A 19399-nucleotide genomic window follows, 5' to 3' on the forward strand; every position below is an offset into this window, starting at 1 on the left:
CATCCGGCGGTCAGGTCCCGCCCCCGACCCCACTGATTGGAGGGCGACGCGAGCGTTGGCGAGCGATTGGTACGCGGTGTCACAAAGGGGCGGGGTCGCGGCGGCGGCGGCGGAGCGTTGCTCGTCGGTGCCTGCAGCAGCGTCGCTCGTGGGGCGGCGCCTCCTTAAAGACCTGCGGGCGGGCGAGCGAGTGGAAGAGAGCCGGTGAGGGCGAGCGGCCGGATGGGGAGGGCGCCCAGGGTCGCGGGCCGCTGAGTCGGGCCGCGCTGTTGCCGCTGGCCTCTTGGCTGCGCCCCCTCCGCCGCCGCTGCCCCGAGACCGGCACGGTGGGCTGCTTTGGCGGAGGAGACTGTCTCCACTTTCCGCCCCGACGCGGGGTGCCCGCCCCGCCGGACAGGTGCTTCCCTGCGAGTCGCCGATTCTGACGCGGAGCCTGACCTCTGCGGTCCTGATCGGGCCAGTGCGTGTGCGTAGCCGGAGTTTATCCTGGAGGAGCACGGGCTGCGCAGGTGACTCCGTCCTCTTCAAATGTCTGTACTTTGAAGGCTCGAGAAGGCTTTGGCTCCGAAGAGCTTCCCAATCCCGCTGGAAAACTGATTTCAGAGCTTAGGGTACAGATGCGTGACGTGGTGGATGTAATTCTGAAGCATATATTTAAAACTTACGGATATTTCCAGACATTAGTAAAAACAGTTCATTAAAAGTTGGTATATTTAAGGGCTGCGTAATATGCTGGATCTCTTCATGTCGGGAGAAGAGTTTAAAAGAACTGCTTTTATATGACTAATACTCTTTAGAACAGAGAGGATAAAGCTGATTTTGAGTTACTGAAATTAGTTATTCAGCACGGTCCTGCGTTACCTGTCTTTCATTTCCCTTACATCTGTGGTGATTGTATTTTAAGAACTTTTTCAGAGGACAAGAGAGAAATGTTTGCTGTCATTACTCTTAATAGCTAAGCATTTTTTAAAAATTATTGGTAAAAATTCTGGAAGTAATTTCCCCCCCCCCCGCTGCATTCGTCCTTTCTTCCTCCTCTTCTGTTTTTTTCTTTTTTAAGCTGTCCTTGTATCCTGTTCCATCCTGTTTTTGATTCTTCATTGCCCCTCATTTTCCAGCATTTTAGGGTTCCATAGTAAGCTCAGTCTAGCATATTCAGCCACAACTTTCAGAAGGTGTCCTGATGCAGTGATTTCTACTACTGAGGAAAGGTATAATTATTTCTTAGAGGCATACATTTCAGTTTCGAATTTGATTACCAATCTTGCTTCTTTTTGGATGTTGGAAATTACTGCATGATTAGGACCTAGATTTGTGGCAGTGCCCTAGTACCAGGAATGCTCGTCTTAAGTCGCTGTTTTTTCTTTAGACCATAATTACTGTATCCATTCTCACTGTAGATGAAGGGCTTCCAAACTTGTCTTTATGTTACCTTCTCCCATCTCCCACCCCTTGTTTTATTATATTCAGGGTATTGCTGTGGAAGTCTACTGTGGTGAAAGAAATGCTTTTTATGTTTGTCTCTGAGTTCTTTGGGCAGGCACTGGTCACCCATGGCTTTATTTTTCTAATGCTCAGTTTAATATTCTGACCCCTGACCTCTCTTACTAGATCTCTTACTGTGTAGATAAAAGTGCTCTTGGCTTTGAGGGTACAGACACTGAGAATTCTGTAGTATGTTCTTATTTGATATAGCATGGTAAGTATGTTCTTACGAATCCACATTCTATCCAAAATCATATTTTGAATCCAAAAACAGTCATTTCAGTGAGATGGAAAAAGGGGTTAGGGGTTCATTTTATACATTCATTATTTCTACAGGCCTGTGAAGATATTAAGGAAATGAGAAACACAGCCTGAGCAATATAGCCATATATTTGGCTTTTACGTGAAAGTAACGGTCTTTTACCACTATCGCCAGCAGTAGTATTAGCACAATACTTTGTGTTATTAGGACTTCCCTGGTGGCTCAGACTGTAAAGCGTTGGCCTACGATGCGGGAGACCCGGGTTCAATCCCTGGGTCAGGAAGATACCCTGGAGAAGGAAATGGCAACCCACTCCAGTACTCTTGCTTGGAAAATCCCATGGACGGAGGATCCTGGTAGGCTATGGTCCATGGGGTCGCAAAGAGTCGGACACGACTAAGCCACTTCGCTTTCACTTTGTGTTATTATATTTATTACTCATTATTTTGATAGTATAACAGCACTTGAAGCAGCTTGCTGCCAGCAAAAGCTTTTCTTTCATCATATCTTCAGGACCTTTTGCAGTATATGCACAATGCAATTCAGGTTCCCTGGTTAGTTAATTATATTAAATATACTTCATTATATTAAATATGGGCCAGAATACTGGAGTGGGTAGCCTATCTCTTCTCCAGAGGATTTTCCCAAACCAGGGATCGAACCAGGGTCTCCTGAATTGCAGGTGGATTCTTTACCAGCTGAGCCACAAGGGAAGCCCTGTATTATAGTTTTGCTCTAAAAATCAGTTGAGAGGGTGAAAATTTATTTACTTTCTCATTCAACAACCTTTTAATGTGCACCAATATGTACAAAATACTGTTTTAGGTGATGGGGCAGTAAATCCTTCCCTTAAGTAGCAAAAAAGCCATTTTAAAAATGAAACTGATTGTAATGGGTGCACTGTATTATGGAGGTCAGAGTGTGAAGGGGAGTAACCATAAAAGGTTTTGTGGACTAGCTACTATTTGAGTTGAGTCTTGAAAGGTCATAGGTGCTTGTCAAGTGGCCAGGTGTGGGGATGGCAGTGAGGAGAGGAGAGCAGGAGCAACGATATAGAGACCAATGTATTCTGAAGCTGCAGGTGCAAATGATTATTGGAGAGAATGCCCGAGGTATTGCAGGACGGGATGAGCTATGTGTATAAATGAAGTAGGGCTTGGGAGCCTTTCTAAGGAGTCAAATTTGTAGACAGTGGGAACCCATTGTGGGGCCTTGAGCTAAGGAATAACGTGATCAGTTCTACATTTTAAAAAGATAACCGTGCTCTACATTGCATGTTATTAGCGAAATGCAAATTAAAGCAGTGAAATACCATTCCATTCAGTTCAGTTCAGTCGCTCAGTTGTGTCCGACTCTGCCACCCCATGAATTGCAGCACGCCAGGCCTCCCGTTACATGCCTGTTAGAATGGTCGGAATCCAGATCACTGACAACATCAAAAGCTCATGAGGAAGTAGAGCAGTAGGAGCTATTCATTGCTGGTGGGAAAACAGTATAGAACAGCCACTTTGGAAGACAATTTGACCGTTTCTTAAAAGTTAAACATATTTACCATAAGATCTAGCAGTTATACTCATTGGTATTTACCCCAGTAAGTCGAAAACTTAACGTCCATACAAAAACCTGCACTTGGATGTTTATAGCGGCTTTATTTATAATTGACAAAACTTGGAATCAACCAAGAGGTGTCCTTCAGTAGGTGAATGGATAAATAAACTTTGGTACATTCAGGCAGCAGAAAGGTTTTCAGTGCTCTAAAGAAGTGGGCTATATCAGCCCATGGAAAAACATAGACGAAACTTAAATGCAAATCACTAAATGAAGGAAGCCAATCTGAAAAGGCTACATACTGTATGATTCCAACTGTATGACATTTAGGAAAAGGCAAAACTATGGGGATGGTGAAAAGATCAGTAGATCAGTGGTTGCCAGGGATTGAAGGGAGAGAAGGATAAAGAGGCAAAGCACAAAGGATTTTTAGGGCAGTGAAGCTGTTCTGTGTTACTATAATGATGTTACTACAATCGGTAGTTTGCAAAACCAAGAGTGAACCCTAACGTGAACTGTGGGCTTTGAGTGATGCTGCTGTGTCAATGTGTTCATTGATTGTAACAAATACACTACTCTTATGTAAGTTGTTGGTAGTGAGAGGCTGTGCGTGTGTGCGGGCAAAGAGTGTATGGAAATTCTGTTGTTCAGTTGCTAAGTCGTGTCTGACTCTGCAACCCACCGACTCCCCACTCCAGGCTGTCCTGTCCTTCACTGCCTCCTGGAGTCTGCTCAAATTCATGTCCATTGAGTCTGCAATGCTATGTAACCATCGCGTCCTCTGCCACCCATTTCTCCTTTTGCCTTCAATCTTTCCCAGCATCTGGGTCTTTTCCAGGGAGTTGGCTTTTTTCATCAGGTGGCCAAAGTTTCGGAGCTTCAGCTTCCGCAACAGTCCTTGCAATGAAAATTCAGGGTTGATTTGCTGTATTATTGACTGGTTTGAGCTCCTTAAAGTCCAAGGGACTCTCAAGAGTCTTCTCTAGCACCACAGTATGAAAGCATCAATTCTTTGGCGCTCAGCTTTCTGTATGGTCCAACCCTCACACCTGTACATGACTACTGGAAAACCCATTGCTTTAACTCTACAGACTTTTGTGGTAAAGTGATGTCTCTGCTTTTTAATGTGCTGTCTAGGTTTGTCATAACTTTCCTTCCAAGGAGCAAGCGTGTTCTAATTTCATGACTGCGGTCACTGTCTGCAGTGATGTTGGAGCCCAAGAAAATAAAATCTGTCACTATTTCCACTTTATCCCCTTCTGTTTGCCATGAAGTTATGGGACTGGATGCCATGATCTTAGTTTTTTGAATGTTGAGCTTCAAAACAGCTTTTTCACTCTCCTCTGTACTTGGAGACTGTACTTTCTAGGAACTCTATACTTTCTGTTTTATCTTGCTGTGAACCTAAAACTGCTCTGAAAATAGTTTATTTAAATGGAAAACAGATTCAGGCTTTAGGCTATCTTAGGTTCATTTCCTCATTTAGTCTGAATGCGTGGTTTCACTGCAGTGCCTTCTAAAGTCAAATATTAAGTAATTTTAAAATTTTGTGTGATCTTTTCAAATATAATTAAGAATAAAATAATTTCTGAACTATGTGATATGATACCTTAATCCAGTTTTTATTAAACTTTCCTTTTTTTTTTTAAGAAAAGATAACTGACATTCTAGAGAATGGATCAGAATAATGAAGGGCAAGAGTCAAAGATCATAGCTAGGCTATCACAATTTCTCCATTAAGAGCTAATTATGGCCTGAACTAGGTCCTAATCAGTGAGGTTGGAGAGGGTCATGTGTTACAGAAATGTTAAGTTCTCCTGTTAGAATTGGTCACATCTGGATACCTTGAGGATTGTGAAAAAATATAAAATGATTCCTGGGTTTCTGGCTCAAGTGACTAGGTTAATGGTGGTGCTCTTTACCAGGACGGGGACTAGGACAAGGAGGAGGTTTGTGGACAAGATGCTTAGTTTTGGACGTGTGGGATTTCAGATGCCTGTGGAAATCATCTCTGTAGAATGGAGATATAGGTTATTAATTAAACCACATGTTTTAAAAAATAAGTGCTCTCTTACTCACATTGTTAATGAAAATTGCAGTGAGTTCAGTGATATATGCTTTGGCAAAAAAAAAAAAAGTAAAAAATTTATCATTCATTTTTTCTTCTTGATTTTTGCACTGCCCTTGTGTTCCCATTCTGTTCGCCTAGTCTTCCAGATATTCTTTTCCCACTTGGAGGTTTTACCCATTCAGTGTGATTCAAATGTACAATGTCTATAACATTATGCTTTATGTGGGTTATAAATGTAACTTGTGTATTTCAGGAAAGGATGTGCATAACATTCAAGGTCTTGCAAATGTATACCTACATGTTGAAGTCATTGGTTTAAGTATCATTAACAAGAAGACATATAATTTGTTCAGCATGCAGTATACATAAGTAACTGCTGAGTTCTAGTAAGATAAAATGTATCAAATATATCTATTCTTAATAATCTTACATTCTAACCGGTAGAGAGTGCTTTCAAAGACAATCGTGAATAGTTGAGGAGTAGACATAGTAAGCACTAAAACGAATTCTGGGCTGTCTGGAAGATTGATATAAGCCAGAGTTCAGAAAATCTCTGTGGAGGATTGAGACTTTCACATGGGCTTGTTAAAAAAATTATTCTTGTTTTTTAGGTATAAAACTCAAAACATGAGCAACCATATATATAACCAGTGTTCAAAGCTGATTTGGCTAGAACTGGAATACAGTTGCCTACAGCATATTCCAGAGGAATTAGAAAAGTCAAAGTAATGGATAACAGGAAAGATCCTCCATTCTTCAATGAAGATAACGTGGGACCATTGTACTGCAGACTTCCTTTTTATGATACCATGGAGCTCTTCATTGAAACACTGACTGGAACTTGTTTTGAGCTGAGAGTTTCACCCTTTGAAGCTATCATTTCCGTGAAAGCGAAAATTCAAAGATTGGAAGGTACTAGTCTATTTAAAAAATTTTTAGAATATGAGGATTAAATTTGTTCTTCAAGATTGTGTAATACCTTTTTAGCTTTTCTTGTGGAGAAATGTCGACCATACATGGATTAGAATCGGATGATGAATCCTTATATGGCCCCTCTTCTGCCTCAGCAGTTACCATGAACTGTCTTGCTTCCATTCCTGCATTTCCCCCGCTCTTCCCTTTCTACCAGATTTTTTTGAAGCAAATCCCTGGCATTATGTTAATGTGTGAAACAATATTTTAAAATGGTTTTTCAGCAGGTTATAATGATGTGCAAATTCTGCTGTAACTACCTTACAGTAATAATTTAGTGACTCTTTTTACTTTTTTACAGTGCTTTGCAAAAATTTTTTTTTTTAATGTGGAGATTTTCTGAGGAGAGTCTTTGGTGTACATTTACATAGATTTGAAGTTTCCTCAGTATAGAGGTGGAGAAGGCAATGGTACCCCACTCCAGTACTCTTGCCTGGCAAATCCCATGGATGGAGGAGCCTGGTAGGCTGCAGTCCATGGGGTCGCGAAGAGTCAGACACGACTGAGCGACTTCCCTTTCACTTTTCACTTTCATGCACTAGAGAAGGAAATGGCAACCCACTCCAGTGTTCTTGGAGAATCCCAGGGACGGGGCAGCCTGGTGGGCTGCCATCTATGGGGTCGCACAGAGTCAGACATGACTGAAGCAACTTAGCAGCAGCAGCAGCAGCAGTATAGAGGGATACTGAATGTTGTATAATATCTCTTTTTTGACTGGTGTATTTGTGAAAAGTGTTAAGAGTTACTTTGTGTTAAAAATTAGTCTTTTTCTTTGGCAGATTTCTGAAAGAAGTGGTTTTTTGCCATTTACAGTTGAGCAAACACTAGAAAATTGTTCCATGTAACACTAAATGGGTCTTTGCATTTTGTGCCAGCTAGAACTAGCTTATAATTTAAGGCAGAAACTAGCATTGCCCTCCAGCCCAGTTTAAGTTCAGAATTAAAGGATGAGGAGGATTGGAATTTATCCTTGTAAAGTCAAGGATATTGGTATTTGAGCTTCTGAATGATAGTTCATTTTTGACTTTGTTCTGCTTTTTTATATATATGATGTTGTAATGGTAACTTTTTAGGAGCAGGAAGATTGAAAAAAAAACAACAGCCTCTTGTGTTCTAAATAATCTCTGCATTATTTTCTAGCTTTCATGCATAATCTCTGAGCAGCTAAAGCACTCTAGAAGGAATCCTGTTTAGTTATCTTAATGTCAGAAGAGTAAATTTGGGCTTAGGGAAGATTAGGGACTCATCCAAGAGAACTATTCACTGACAGGATTGGATAAGAGCCAAGATGTAGGAGACATTGTCAGGATAAAAGCAGTGTACTTTGTAGTTATTAGACAGTTGAATCCTAGTTTAGACATACAAAACAAATATACCTATTGAGAGATTAAATGAAGTAATGTAGAACCTCTGCTGTCTTTGCTAGGGCTGTCATAACAAAATGCCATAGAGTAGGAGGCTTAAATGACAGACATTCATTTTCTCACAGCTCCAGAAACTGCAAGTCTGAGATCAGGGCACCAGCACGCTCAGGCTCTGCTGAGGCTGTCTCCCTGACCTGCAGATAGGCTTGCTTTCAGTCCTCACACGGGCACATCTTCTTATAAGGATGCGGATCCCGCCGTAAGGGCCACACCCTCATGACCTCCTCTAAACCTGATAATCTCCCAGAGGTCCCATCTCCGAATGCCGTCCCTCTGGGGGCTTAGGCTTTGAGATGTAAACTTGGGGGATGCAGCTCAGCTCGCAGCACTTAGAGCAGTGGCCGTGCTCCGTGTGCTCAGCCACGCCCCCTCTGCCACCCCGTGGACTGCAGCCCGCCAGTCTCCTCTGGCCATGGGAGTTCCCAGGCAAGAATACTGGAATGGGTTGCCATTTCCTTCTCCATGGAATATTCCCGACCCAGGGATCGAACCTGAGTCTCTTGTGTCTTCTGCATTGGCAAGCAGATTCTTTAGCACTGCGCCGCCGGGGAGGAGAGACAGTCCTTATTACAGAAAACGCCGCTGTGCTCCTCACTTAGGCTGGAAGTGCCTGCAAACCAGGGTTAGCATGCTTAGCCGTCAGAGAAGCAGCGTAGAAGACAAACTCATACCTGAGACTCACCCACCTGTGAACAGTTCACTCAGGTACCTGGAGACGTAGGATCAACTCTCTCTGCCAGGGGAAGGAAAGGTGGGAGGCACCGCTGGTGGTCAGTAGACCTTAATTGCTGTTCCCATTCCCCACCCTGTAGCCCTCACCCCTTCTTTCCTTCCTGTTCTTTAAGCTTTGGTAACTCCTTGCAGCATGTGGGCAGGGACAGTCACTCTTCTTCAGGAGGCTTCGAGAGGGATTCCTTCATGTAAAATGCATTCTAATCCTTTAGTAGGGGATCTTTCTATCCTGCCCTGGACAACATTTGAGAGTAACATTTTGGACCAGTCTCCCAAGAGAGAGGAGTATGGAATGGGGCAGAGGCGACACCGCTCGGCCTAGTTATTCAGGAAATGGTTGTCTGCTGCATTGCTCTTCCTGTTGGGCAGCTGTGGGAAGCTGGGAACTAGAGCATCATAGAAGAGAAGAGGGTAGATGGAGAGCACTGCAGAGAGAGGTTGAAGAAGTGTGCTGGATAGACGTGATGAGGCTTAATGAGGAAGGAGCAGTACCTACAAGGGAATCTAAATGGGCCTCGATGGGCCAGGAGCACTGAAGCCACGCTGCCTGATTCCAGATTTCCAGCTGAGTAAATTAGCCTCTCTTTACCTCAGTTGTGCTAATTAAAAGTGGGAATAATAATAATAGCTATTTCAAGGAGCTGTTCTCAGGCTCGAATGAACTGAATGAAAAGCGCTCAGCAGAGCATCTGTGCTCTGTTAGTCTGTGGAGATAGTGCGATCCGCGCTGACCAATATAAATGCTGTGCCCTTGGGAGGAGATGCGCTTTAGTTCTGAGTTTCCGGAGAAGGGAAATTGTTTGGAGCTTATCATTACGTAGAGCAGTGATCTGTAGAGAAGAGTACGTAGTACTCAGAGGATAGGAATTGGAAAGAAAACATGTGCCAAGAAAGGTAAGAAATTATTGTCACCTGGCTCTTCATTGCCACGGCAGTGGATTCCCTGGCTTGCCATCAAGTCATTGGCATTACTGCTTCCTAACAGAGATTTCTGTTCATGGGTTAGGATTGTTGTCCTGGACAGTTTTTTGAGTAGATGGGACCATGGTAATAGTTCTGACCAGCGAGCTATGAATGGAAGTCTCCATCAGCCTGAGTCTCTGAGTGGCTATAGTGAGCAGAGCCCTCATCATGACATGCAGTAGACATGTGACTTATGCAGAAAATAAGTTAAATGTCACTTAAACCACTGACATTTTAGGCATGGTCTGGGATAAGTTCAATTTAACCTACTTTATTTTGCCTCATACAGTATCAAGTAGGCATCCTTTTTTTTTTTTTTACTTTATAGTTATCCAAATACCACCCACTGAGCTAGTCTAGCCTCTCCTCACTAATTTAATGCCTGTCTCTCTTCCATTTTTGTGTGTAGACGCAACTGTCAGTCGCCTGATGGGTCTCCCTGTGCCAGTATTGCACTGTCTCTCTGTGAGGCTTCAGGCTCCTCTAGTTTCCTTGTTTGGCCTCCTCTGTTCTCTTTGGGTTGCCCTGAGAACTCCTCCGTAGAAAGAATCTGCGTGCTGTAGCCCTTTCTGTTGTAGCCTACTGTTTTACACTAGGGTCCTGCTAGTGTGGTGGTAAGGTACTGGGGAGGGGAGACTGTCTGTGTCTAATGATTAAATCTCAGTCTTTCAGTGGGCCCGTGTCTCTGGGGCAGAGTGTTTCTTAGCTTCTTACCTTTCCCCACCATACAATCACTTAGGTGAAAAAGCAAGAACAGAGGAGTCTGGAATCACCGAAATATCCTTGCACCAGGTGGGATCAGCCCCTAATAAAGTGAGTTGGCCTCCATTATGGAGAATACTCTGGAATTTTTCATAATGTTTATGTCCCCCTCCCTCTGCCTGAGCTGTAGGGGAATCTTTCTTGACTTCTGAGTAAGAACCTCATGGAGTTTCTAGAGATAAAACTCTCAAAAGTGTTACAGCTCCACTATGACTATGACTTCAGGGATTCCTCAGTCCCATGTTAGCCATACTCAGCCTCTACCAGATCCTGAAACTACCATTTACATTTTCCTTCCAGCTTATGTCACTGGAGGCTTCTGCTTCAGGTAAGCAGATCTTGGCTGTAACTCTTTGGGTTTTCCTATCTGTAGGTTTGGGCGTGGTGGTTTGCCATCCTGCCTCATATTTCTGGTGGCTCCAAGAAAAGTTGTTTGTTGAATTTCAGTTTGTTCAACCTTTTTCTTATTGTAAGGGTGGGAGTGGCAGCTCACATGCCCTGTACATGTTTTACATAAAACTGGAAGTCTAAACTTTCTTCTAAATGTAACCATTTATGATTTAAAATTTCCTTCCAAGAACTGTGTTAGCCAAATCCTACAAGTTTTCATAAGTGGAATTTTGTTGACATTAAATTCTCAGAGTTTGTTTTGCCAGAAATACTTATTTTTTACTATTTAAAAATTGTGTTAGGGGCTCTGTAGCCACAGTTATATATAGGATTGGATACATTTAATCACTTAAAAAAATAATTTATTTATTTTAATTATAGGCTAATTACTTTACAGTACTGTGGTGGTTTTTGCCATACATCACGTGAATCAGCCATGGGTATACATGTGTCCCACCATCCTGAACCCCCCTCCCCTCTTCATCCCCACCCCACCCCTCAGAGTTGTCCCAGAGCACCAGCTTTGAATGCCCTGCTTCATGCATCGAATTTGCACTGGCCTTCTATTTCACGTGTGATAATACACGTGTTTCAATGCTGTGCTCTCATACAGTCCCCCCTCTCCCTCTCCCACAGAGTCCAAAAGTCTGTTTTTACATCTGTGTCTCTTTTGCTATCTTGCATATAGATTCGTCATTACCAATTTTTTAAAATTCCATATGTGTGTGTCAATATACTGTATTGGTGTTTTTCTTTCTGACTTACTTCACTCTGTATAATAGGCTCCAGTTTCATCCACCTCATTAGAACTGATTCAAATGCATTATTTTTAATGGCTGAGTTAATATTCCATTGTGTATATGTACCACAGCTTTCTTATCCATTCGTCTGCTGATGGACATCTAGGTTGCTTCCATGTCCTGGCTATTACAAACAGTGCTGCGATGAACACTGGGGTACACGTGTCTCTTTCAATTCTGGTTTCCTCAGTGTGTATGCCCAGCAGTGGGATTGCTGGATCATAAGGCAGTTCTATGTCCAGTTTTGTAAGGAATCTCCACACTGTTCTCCATAGTGGCTGTACTAGTTTGCATTCCCACCAACAGTGTAAGAGGGTTCCCTTTTCTCCACACCCTCTCCAGCATTTATTGTTTGTAGACTTTTTGATGGCAGCCATTCTGACCTGCATGAGATGGTACCTCATAGTGGTTTTGATTTGCATTTCTCTGATAATGAGTGATGTTGAGCATCTTTTCATGTGTGTGTTAGCCATCTGTATGTCTTCTTTGGAGAAATGTCTGTTTAGTTCTTTGGTCCATATTTAGATTGGGTTGTTTATTTTTCTGTTATTGAGCTGCATGAGTTGCTTGTGTATGATTTGATCACTTTTTGTAGTTTATACTCACTCCCAATATTCTGACCAATAATATAACATGTTTTCATTTGTCTCCAAGATCTAGCAAACTCTTTTACTCCACTTTTTACTGAATATGTAAATATAATTTTATATATGATACAATTTTGCATTTTGTAAAATTCACTATTTTATATTTGTTTTCTAGGGCTGCCATAAAAAGGTACCACAAACCAAGTGGCTTAAAGAAATTGTCTCATATTTTCAGAGGCTTAAAGTCCAAGATGAGGGTGTTGGTATTATTAGTTCCTTCTGAGGGCTCTGAGGGAAAATCCAGAACACGCCTTTTGCCTAGCACCTGGTGGTTTTCTGGTAGTCTTTTTTGTTCCGTAACTTGTAGAAGCATCACCCGTCTCTTTACATCTCCCTGTATATGTCTGTGTCTATCTCCAGATTTCCCCTTTTTATAATGACACCAATCATACTGAATTAGGGCCCTTCCCTAATGACTTCATCTTAACTTGATTAATTTGTGAAGACTCTCTACAAGTCAGGTCAGATGCTGAGGTTCTGAGCGTTAGGACTTAAGCATATGAACTCCTGGGGGACACAGTTCATCCCATAACTAGTCTGTGTTCGTAGTTCTGTCCGTGTTGACAGACGTTACTGTCACGTAACTCCCACCATGATCCAGGTACAGAATGGTTCCATCACCCACCAAAATTCTTTGTGCCTTTGTGGTCAACTTGCCTTCAGACCTGGTACCTGGCATCTACTGATGTGTTTTTGTCCTCATAATTTTACCTTTTCCGAAATTTCGTATAACTGTATACAATAGTATGTAACCTTTTGAGTCAGCTTTCTTTTGCTTATACATGATACACATGCATTTGAGATTTATTCATATTGTTCTGCATATCAGTAGTTCATTCTTTTATGGCTGAATAGTATTCCATTGTATGGATATCCTACACTTATTCATTCCTAAGTTGAGGGACCTTTCACTTGCTGGTGATGTTGAATAAAGCCATTTTTAAGTTTCATGACAGTTTTTTATGGGTGCATAAGTTTCCAAGCCAGGCTTCAGCAATATGTGAACTGTGAACTTCCTGATGTTCAAGCTGGTTTTAGAAAAGGCAGAGGAACCAGAGATCAAATTGCCAACATCCGCTGGATCATGTAAAAAGCAAGAGAGTTCCAGAAGAACATCTATTTCTGCTTTATTGACTATGCCAAAGCCTTTGACTGTGTGGATCACAATAAACTGAAAAATTCTGAAAGAGATGGGAATACCAGATCACCTGATCTGCCTCTTGAGAAATCTGTATGCAGGTCAGGAAGCAACAGTTAGAACTGGAGGAACAGTTAGGACATGGAACAACAGACTGGTTCCAAATAGGAAAAGGAGTACATCAAGGTTGTATATTGTCACCCTGTTTATTTAACTTCTATGCAGAGTACATCATGAGAAACGCTGGACTGGAAGAAACACAAGCTGGAATCAAGATTGCCGGGAGAAATATCAATAACCTCAGATATGCAGATGACACCACCCTTATGGCAGAAAGTGAAGAGGAACTCAAAAGCCTCTTGATGAAAGTGAAAGTGGAGAGTGAAAAAGTTGGCTTAAAGCTCAACATTCAGAAAACGAAGATCATGGCATCCGGTACCATCACTTCGTGGGAAATAGATGGAAACAGGGGAAACAGTGTCAGATGTTATTTCTGGGGGCTCCAAAATCACTGCAGATAGTGACTGCAGCCATGAAATTAAAAGACGGTTACTCCTTGGAAGGAAAGTTATGACCAACCTAGGTAGCATATTGAAAAGCAGAGACATTACTTTGCCAACAAAAGTCCGTCTAGTCAAGGCTATGGTTTTTCCAGTGGTCATGTATGGATGTGAGAGTTGGACTATAAAGAAAGCTGAGCACCAAAGAATCGATGCTTTGAACTGTGGTGTTGGAGAAGACTCTTGAGAGTCCCTTGGACTGCAAGGAGATCCAACCAGTCCATCCCAAAGGAAATCAGTCCTGAATATTCATTGGAAGGACTGATGCTGAAGCTGAAACTCGAGTACTTTGGCCACGTCATGCGAAGAGTTGACTCATTGGAAAAGACTCTGATGCTGGGAGGGATTGGGGGCAGGAGGAGAAGGGGACGACAGAGGATGAGATGGCTGGATGGCATCACTGACTCGATGAACTTGAGTTTGAGTGAACTCCAGGAGTTGGTGATGGACAGGGAGGCGTGGCGTGCTGCAATTCATGGGGTCGCAAAGAGTCGGACATGACTGAGCGACTGAACTGAACTGAAGTTTTCGTTTCACCTGGGTCAGTATTTTGGAGTAGAATTGCTGAGTTGTGTTGTAAGTGGTTTTTTAACTTAATATGAAACTGCCAGACTTTTCCAGAGTGGCTGTACCATTTTGTATTCCTGTGAGTAGTGTCTAAAATTTCTTGTTGCTCTGTATCATCAGAACATGGTATTGTCTGGGTGTTTTTGTTTCTTTTTTGCCATTTTAATAGATCCTGGTTATATCTCATTGTGGTTTTAATTTGCGTCTCCGTAACTAATGATTTTGAGCATATTTCTATTTTCCTGTTGATTACATCTTCTTTGGTAAAGTTTCTAGTCAATCTTTGCCCATTTTTAAAAATTAAGTTTTCTTATTATTGTGTTTTTAAAGTCCTAGTGCTTTTAAATTTTTCATATGTTTCCTTGTGTCTTCTTTGACCCCTGAAGTTTTGGAGGTACACTTTTATTTCCATACTTATGGGAATTAAAAAGTTTCATTTTATTATTAATTATGAATCTAATTGCAGGTGGTCAGTAAACAGAATATTTATGGTAAGCATGGTATTTATGTGTACAATTGTCTTTGAATCTTATAGTAACCTGGGGCTCTATAAAAATTCATGTGTGGTATAGAAGAAACAGGAAGAAAAAATCTGATGAGGTAGATTATTGACATTGCGAGTTCAGGTGTATCTAAGCAGAGTGGGAGGTTGGCTCTGATGTAAATCTTTGTTCTCTAAACCGCACAACCACTGTGTTTTTTTTTTTTTTTTTTTTCCCACCTGCTTTCTGGAATTGCAAGATGCTCTAGGATCATCTTGTGTATTTTTTGCCCTATCTTAGAACTAGCCATTTCTTAAAGAAGCTCTGGTTCCTTTTTTTGGAGTATGGTATTAAAAACCAAGATGTGGGCATGACAATTGATTTTTCAGCAACAATAATAGGAACCAGAAGACAGTGGAATATTATCTGCACAGTGCTGAGAGAAATAACAGTTTCTACTTAGAACTGAATTTAACTTCCAAGGGTGAAGACAAAATAAAGACATTTCCAAACAAAAACAAAGCTTGAATTTCCTAACAACAAATTCTTGCCAAAGGGACTTCTGAAGGATATATTTTAGAATGCAAATGATCCCTAAAGGAAGTTGATGATGCAAGATGGAATGGCATATTTTTGGGAAAATCTAAATAAACATTTACTTAAAAAAGCAGTATATGAAGGTTTGAAAAAATGGAATTAAAATCCTAGTAACTGGCATGCAAATCAAGGTGGAATTGTTCGTATCGGAAGTCATAAGGCTCTCAGCGTTGTTCATGAGGAGGATAAAGATGTGATTAGCTTTTAGACTTTATTTTGTTAAATATGATCATTTAAATTTCTAAATTCATCACTTGAGATTAGAAATAGAATTAATTTCAAAATGACAGAAGTGCCTCACCTTTTCTCATCATTCAGAATTAATACATAAAGGAGGCAAGAGATAAAGCAGAGCAATTAGAATGCACAAAATAAGGTAGTAAAAATGAATAGAAATATGTCAGTAATCCCCCTAAGGTAAAATGGATACAACTTTCTAATTGAAAAGCCATTAGCAGACTGGTTTTTTTAAAAATCATATGAAATGCTGTTTGCCAGAGACCTAATCTAAAATAAAAGGTTCTCAAAATGTTGAAACCAGAATTGAAAAAGATATATCAGGAAAATACTAACCTGAAGAAAGCTGGTGTGTCTGTATTAGTAAAGTTGTTTTGTAAAATACATTTCAAAGTTAAACATGTGAACAAGTCTTGTGGAGGGATATTCCTGGTAGTCTTGTTGATAATGTCAGAAATCTAGCAACAAGTTGAGTGACTATGCTGGAATGCATAAGTTGTGGTATATGTAAATATTGTGTCATATGGTGGGATCAAATTCTGTGAATTGACAACAAGGTAGCTTTGTACACGTGTAGCTTTGTACACGGCATGGATAAATTCAGAACAATGGTGAACTAAAAAAACAAGACAGATGAACACAGTATGATTCTACTTATATAAAGGTCAGAAAGGGGTTAAGAAAACACTATCACTGGAAGCAAAGCATTGACAAGAAGCAGAGGAATAATCGTACCACGTTCAGAACAGCGATTTCCCCTGGGTGGAGTGAGGAGGACGCAGTTGCGGAGAAGCAGGAATATTTTTTTCCTTTATATCCTTCACTGGGTATAGTCAATCTTTTTTAAGTCATTCTAGTAGGTATGTAGTGATATCTCATTGTGGTTTTAATTTGCATTTCCTTAATGATTAGTGATATTGAGCATCTTCATGAACTTATTTGCCATCCTTATATATTCTTTGTTAAAGTGTCTATTCATTTCTTTTACCCATTAAAAAATGGTCGAGTTTTAAGTGTTCTTTATTCCAAATACAAGTTTTTAATCAGATACACATTTTGCTGAGATTTTTCTCCCAGACTGTGGCTTATCTCTATTCTCTTAACAGTATCTTTTGAAAAGCAAAAATGTTAATTTTGCTGAAGTCCAATTTATGGATATGAAAATGGATATCATATCTAAGAATATGTCAGTCTGAGATCACAAACAATTTCTTCTGTATTTTCCTGTAAAGGTTTACTTGCGTTGATTTTTTGTTGTTTTTGCCGCACCCCAGCAGGCAGGGCTAGTTTCCCAATCAGAGATCAGACCTGTGCTCCCAGCATTGACAGCAGAGTCTCAACCACTGGACTGCCGGGGAAGTCCCAATTACATTGATTATTAAAATATTAAACTAGCATTTCTAGAATTCCCTTTACTTGATCATATTGTATATCTTTTTAATATATTGTTGTTTGTTAAGACTGTGTCAGGATATTTGTATATTTTTTTCATGAAGAATATTGATTTTATTTTATAATGTATTTGGTTTTGGTAGGGAAGTAGTGTCTTCATTGAATGAATTGGGGCTATTCTTTCCTTTGCAGTTTTTAGATAGAGCATAATTGGTGTTGTAGCTTCAAATGTGAAGCTATCTCTAATAAATATAGGGCTATTCAGATTATCTTTTTCTTCTTGAGTGAGTTTGGGTAGCTTGCGTCTTTAAAGGATTTTGTTGATCTGTTAAATTTTATTGGCATAGAGTTCATAATATTCCCTTATTCTTTCAATGTCTGTGTAGTCTGTAATGATGTTATTACCCTTTTCATTCCTAATACTGGTAATTTGCATATTATTTAACAAATTAGCCTTTATTAATTTTAGTGAATTTCTTAAAGAATCAGATTTTGTTTTGATTTTTTCCTCCTGTTTTTCTTTTTTCTATTTCATTGAATTCTGTTTTGATTTTTATTAATGTTTTGGCTTACTTTGGATTTAATTTACTCTTTTTATAATTTCTTGAGACCAAGGTTATTGATATGATTCATTTCTTCTTACGAAATATTGCTATTTAGTGCTTTGTTTCCTCCTAAGTACTACTGTCTTCTTGGTATTTCATATATTTTGATAACGTTGTGTTTTCATTTTCATTTGGTTCAAATTATTTTCTAATTTTCCTTTTGATACCTTTTTTGATCCATGGGTTATCTTGAAATATGTTGCTTAGTTTCTAAAAATTTGGAGAATTTCTAGAAATTTTTCTTACATTGGGTTATAATTTAATTCTGCGTAATTTTGATTCTTTTAAAATTTAGGAGCTTGTTCTGTGGTCCGCAATTCTGTCTATCTTGGTGAATGTTACCTGTGCACTTGGGAAGAGTCTGCATCCTGCTATTGATGTGTGCAGTGTTCTACAGATGTCAGTTAGATCAGTTTCTGTGGTAGTGTTGTATATGTTCTGTGTGTTTACTTATTCTGTCAACTCTGGGGAGAGGAGTATTGAAATCTCCAGCTAGAATTGTGGATTTATCTTTTTCTCCTTCCAGTGCTGTCAACCTCTGATTCATGTGTTTTGAAGCTCTGTAATCGAGTGCATACATTTTTCAGATTGTATGTCCTCTTGAGTTTATTGACCTCTTCATTATTGTGAGATTAAATTCTTTATCCTTGGTGATAATTTTTACCCTAAAATCCACCATATCTGATGTTAATATCATCAGTTCAGAATTTTTTGATTAGTAGTCAGCATAAAATATGTTTTTCTGTCCTTTTAATCTATTTATGTCTTTATATTTAAGATGTCTGTTTCTTGCAAGCATCATATAATTGAGTTTTGTTTTTATTTCTAGTTAATCCAATCTGTTTGCCTTTTACCTTTCAGCTTAATTTAGACCACTTCATGTATGACGACTGTAGTTGTGATTAGGTTTTAGTTCGTCACTTTATTGTCTTCTGTTTGTTCCATTTGTTCTTTATTCCCTTTTCCCTCTTTCCACATTTGTTTTGAATAAATTGAGTATTTGTTATCATTCTATTTTGTTCTCCTTTGTTGGCTTATCAATTATAACTCTTTGCCCTAATATTTTAGCTATTGGCTTTGGTGGTCTGTAATACACATCTTTACTTATTTTCTGTCTTCAAGTGATATACCATTTCACGTATCTTACAAGAACCTCACAATCGGTTGCTTTCATTTCTCCCCTGATGGCCTTTATGCTTTTACTGTCAGGCATTTTCTCTTACGCGTGTTGTAAACTCCACAGTACACTGTTTCCTTTTGGCCTGCACCGTCTCTCGTCTTTTCGCCTGCACTGTCCACTGTCTTTTCTGAGTTCTGTCGGCAATCATTTTATCTCCTCTTCCTTTTTGGACATTTTCTGTCCTTAATTTCTGAATTCCTGATTCAGAGTACTGAATATTTCAGATGCTTTAGTATGTTTAGGGTGTGGCCTTACAGTTTTCCTTCACGGTTACTGTTCTGGGTAAAGTTTACCCTGGTTGTTAGGTGCAGAATTTCATTGTTTAGATTTTACTATTAACTCTCTGTGGATTTGTTACTTTCTCTCCTGTTGATTTTGTGATATTCAGGTATTCTACAGATCCTGTCTACTGGTGCTCCGCCAGTTAACAACGTCCAGACATTTACATGGGCGTTTTACGTCTGTTTTGTGGTGACGGTGGGGAGAGATGAGTGTCTCCACTTCTGTGGTTATCTTTTTACTTGCAGGACTCTAAGTTTTTACCCAGTGTTTCTTTTCCCCCAGAAACTGAAATTACTAATGGAT

The 19399-nt window shown here is 40.1% G+C and overlaps 1 protein-coding gene across 11 annotated transcripts in view; it reads left to right on the forward strand.

Annotated features, from left to right (window-relative positions):
- Positions 1–92: 92 nt before the first annotated feature.
- The window catches only part of ZFAND4 (zinc finger AN1-type containing 4), a 52127-nt gene continuing 32820 nt past the window's right edge, over positions 93–19399 (forward strand). For 2 of the 11 annotated variants that reach the window (XR_011564651.1, XM_070782082.1), the window contains exons 1-2: positions 100–509; positions 5978–6278. Coding sequence is in view for 8 of the 11 variants with exons in the window: in XM_070782082.1 (XP_070638183.1) it covers positions 6095–6278 (184 nt within the window). In the remaining 3 variants the exon portion in view is untranslated. The other 9 variants (XM_070782075.1, XM_019954134.2, XM_070782076.1 and 6 more) reach the window with 8 other exon arrangements.

The sequence above is a fragment of the Bos indicus genome, chromosome 28 (genome assembly GCF_029378745.1).
Source record: "Bos indicus isolate NIAB-ARS_2022 breed Sahiwal x Tharparkar chromosome 28, NIAB-ARS_B.indTharparkar_mat_pri_1.0, whole genome shotgun sequence".
Taxonomy (NCBI): Eukaryota; Metazoa; Chordata; class Mammalia; order Artiodactyla; family Bovidae; genus Bos; species Bos indicus.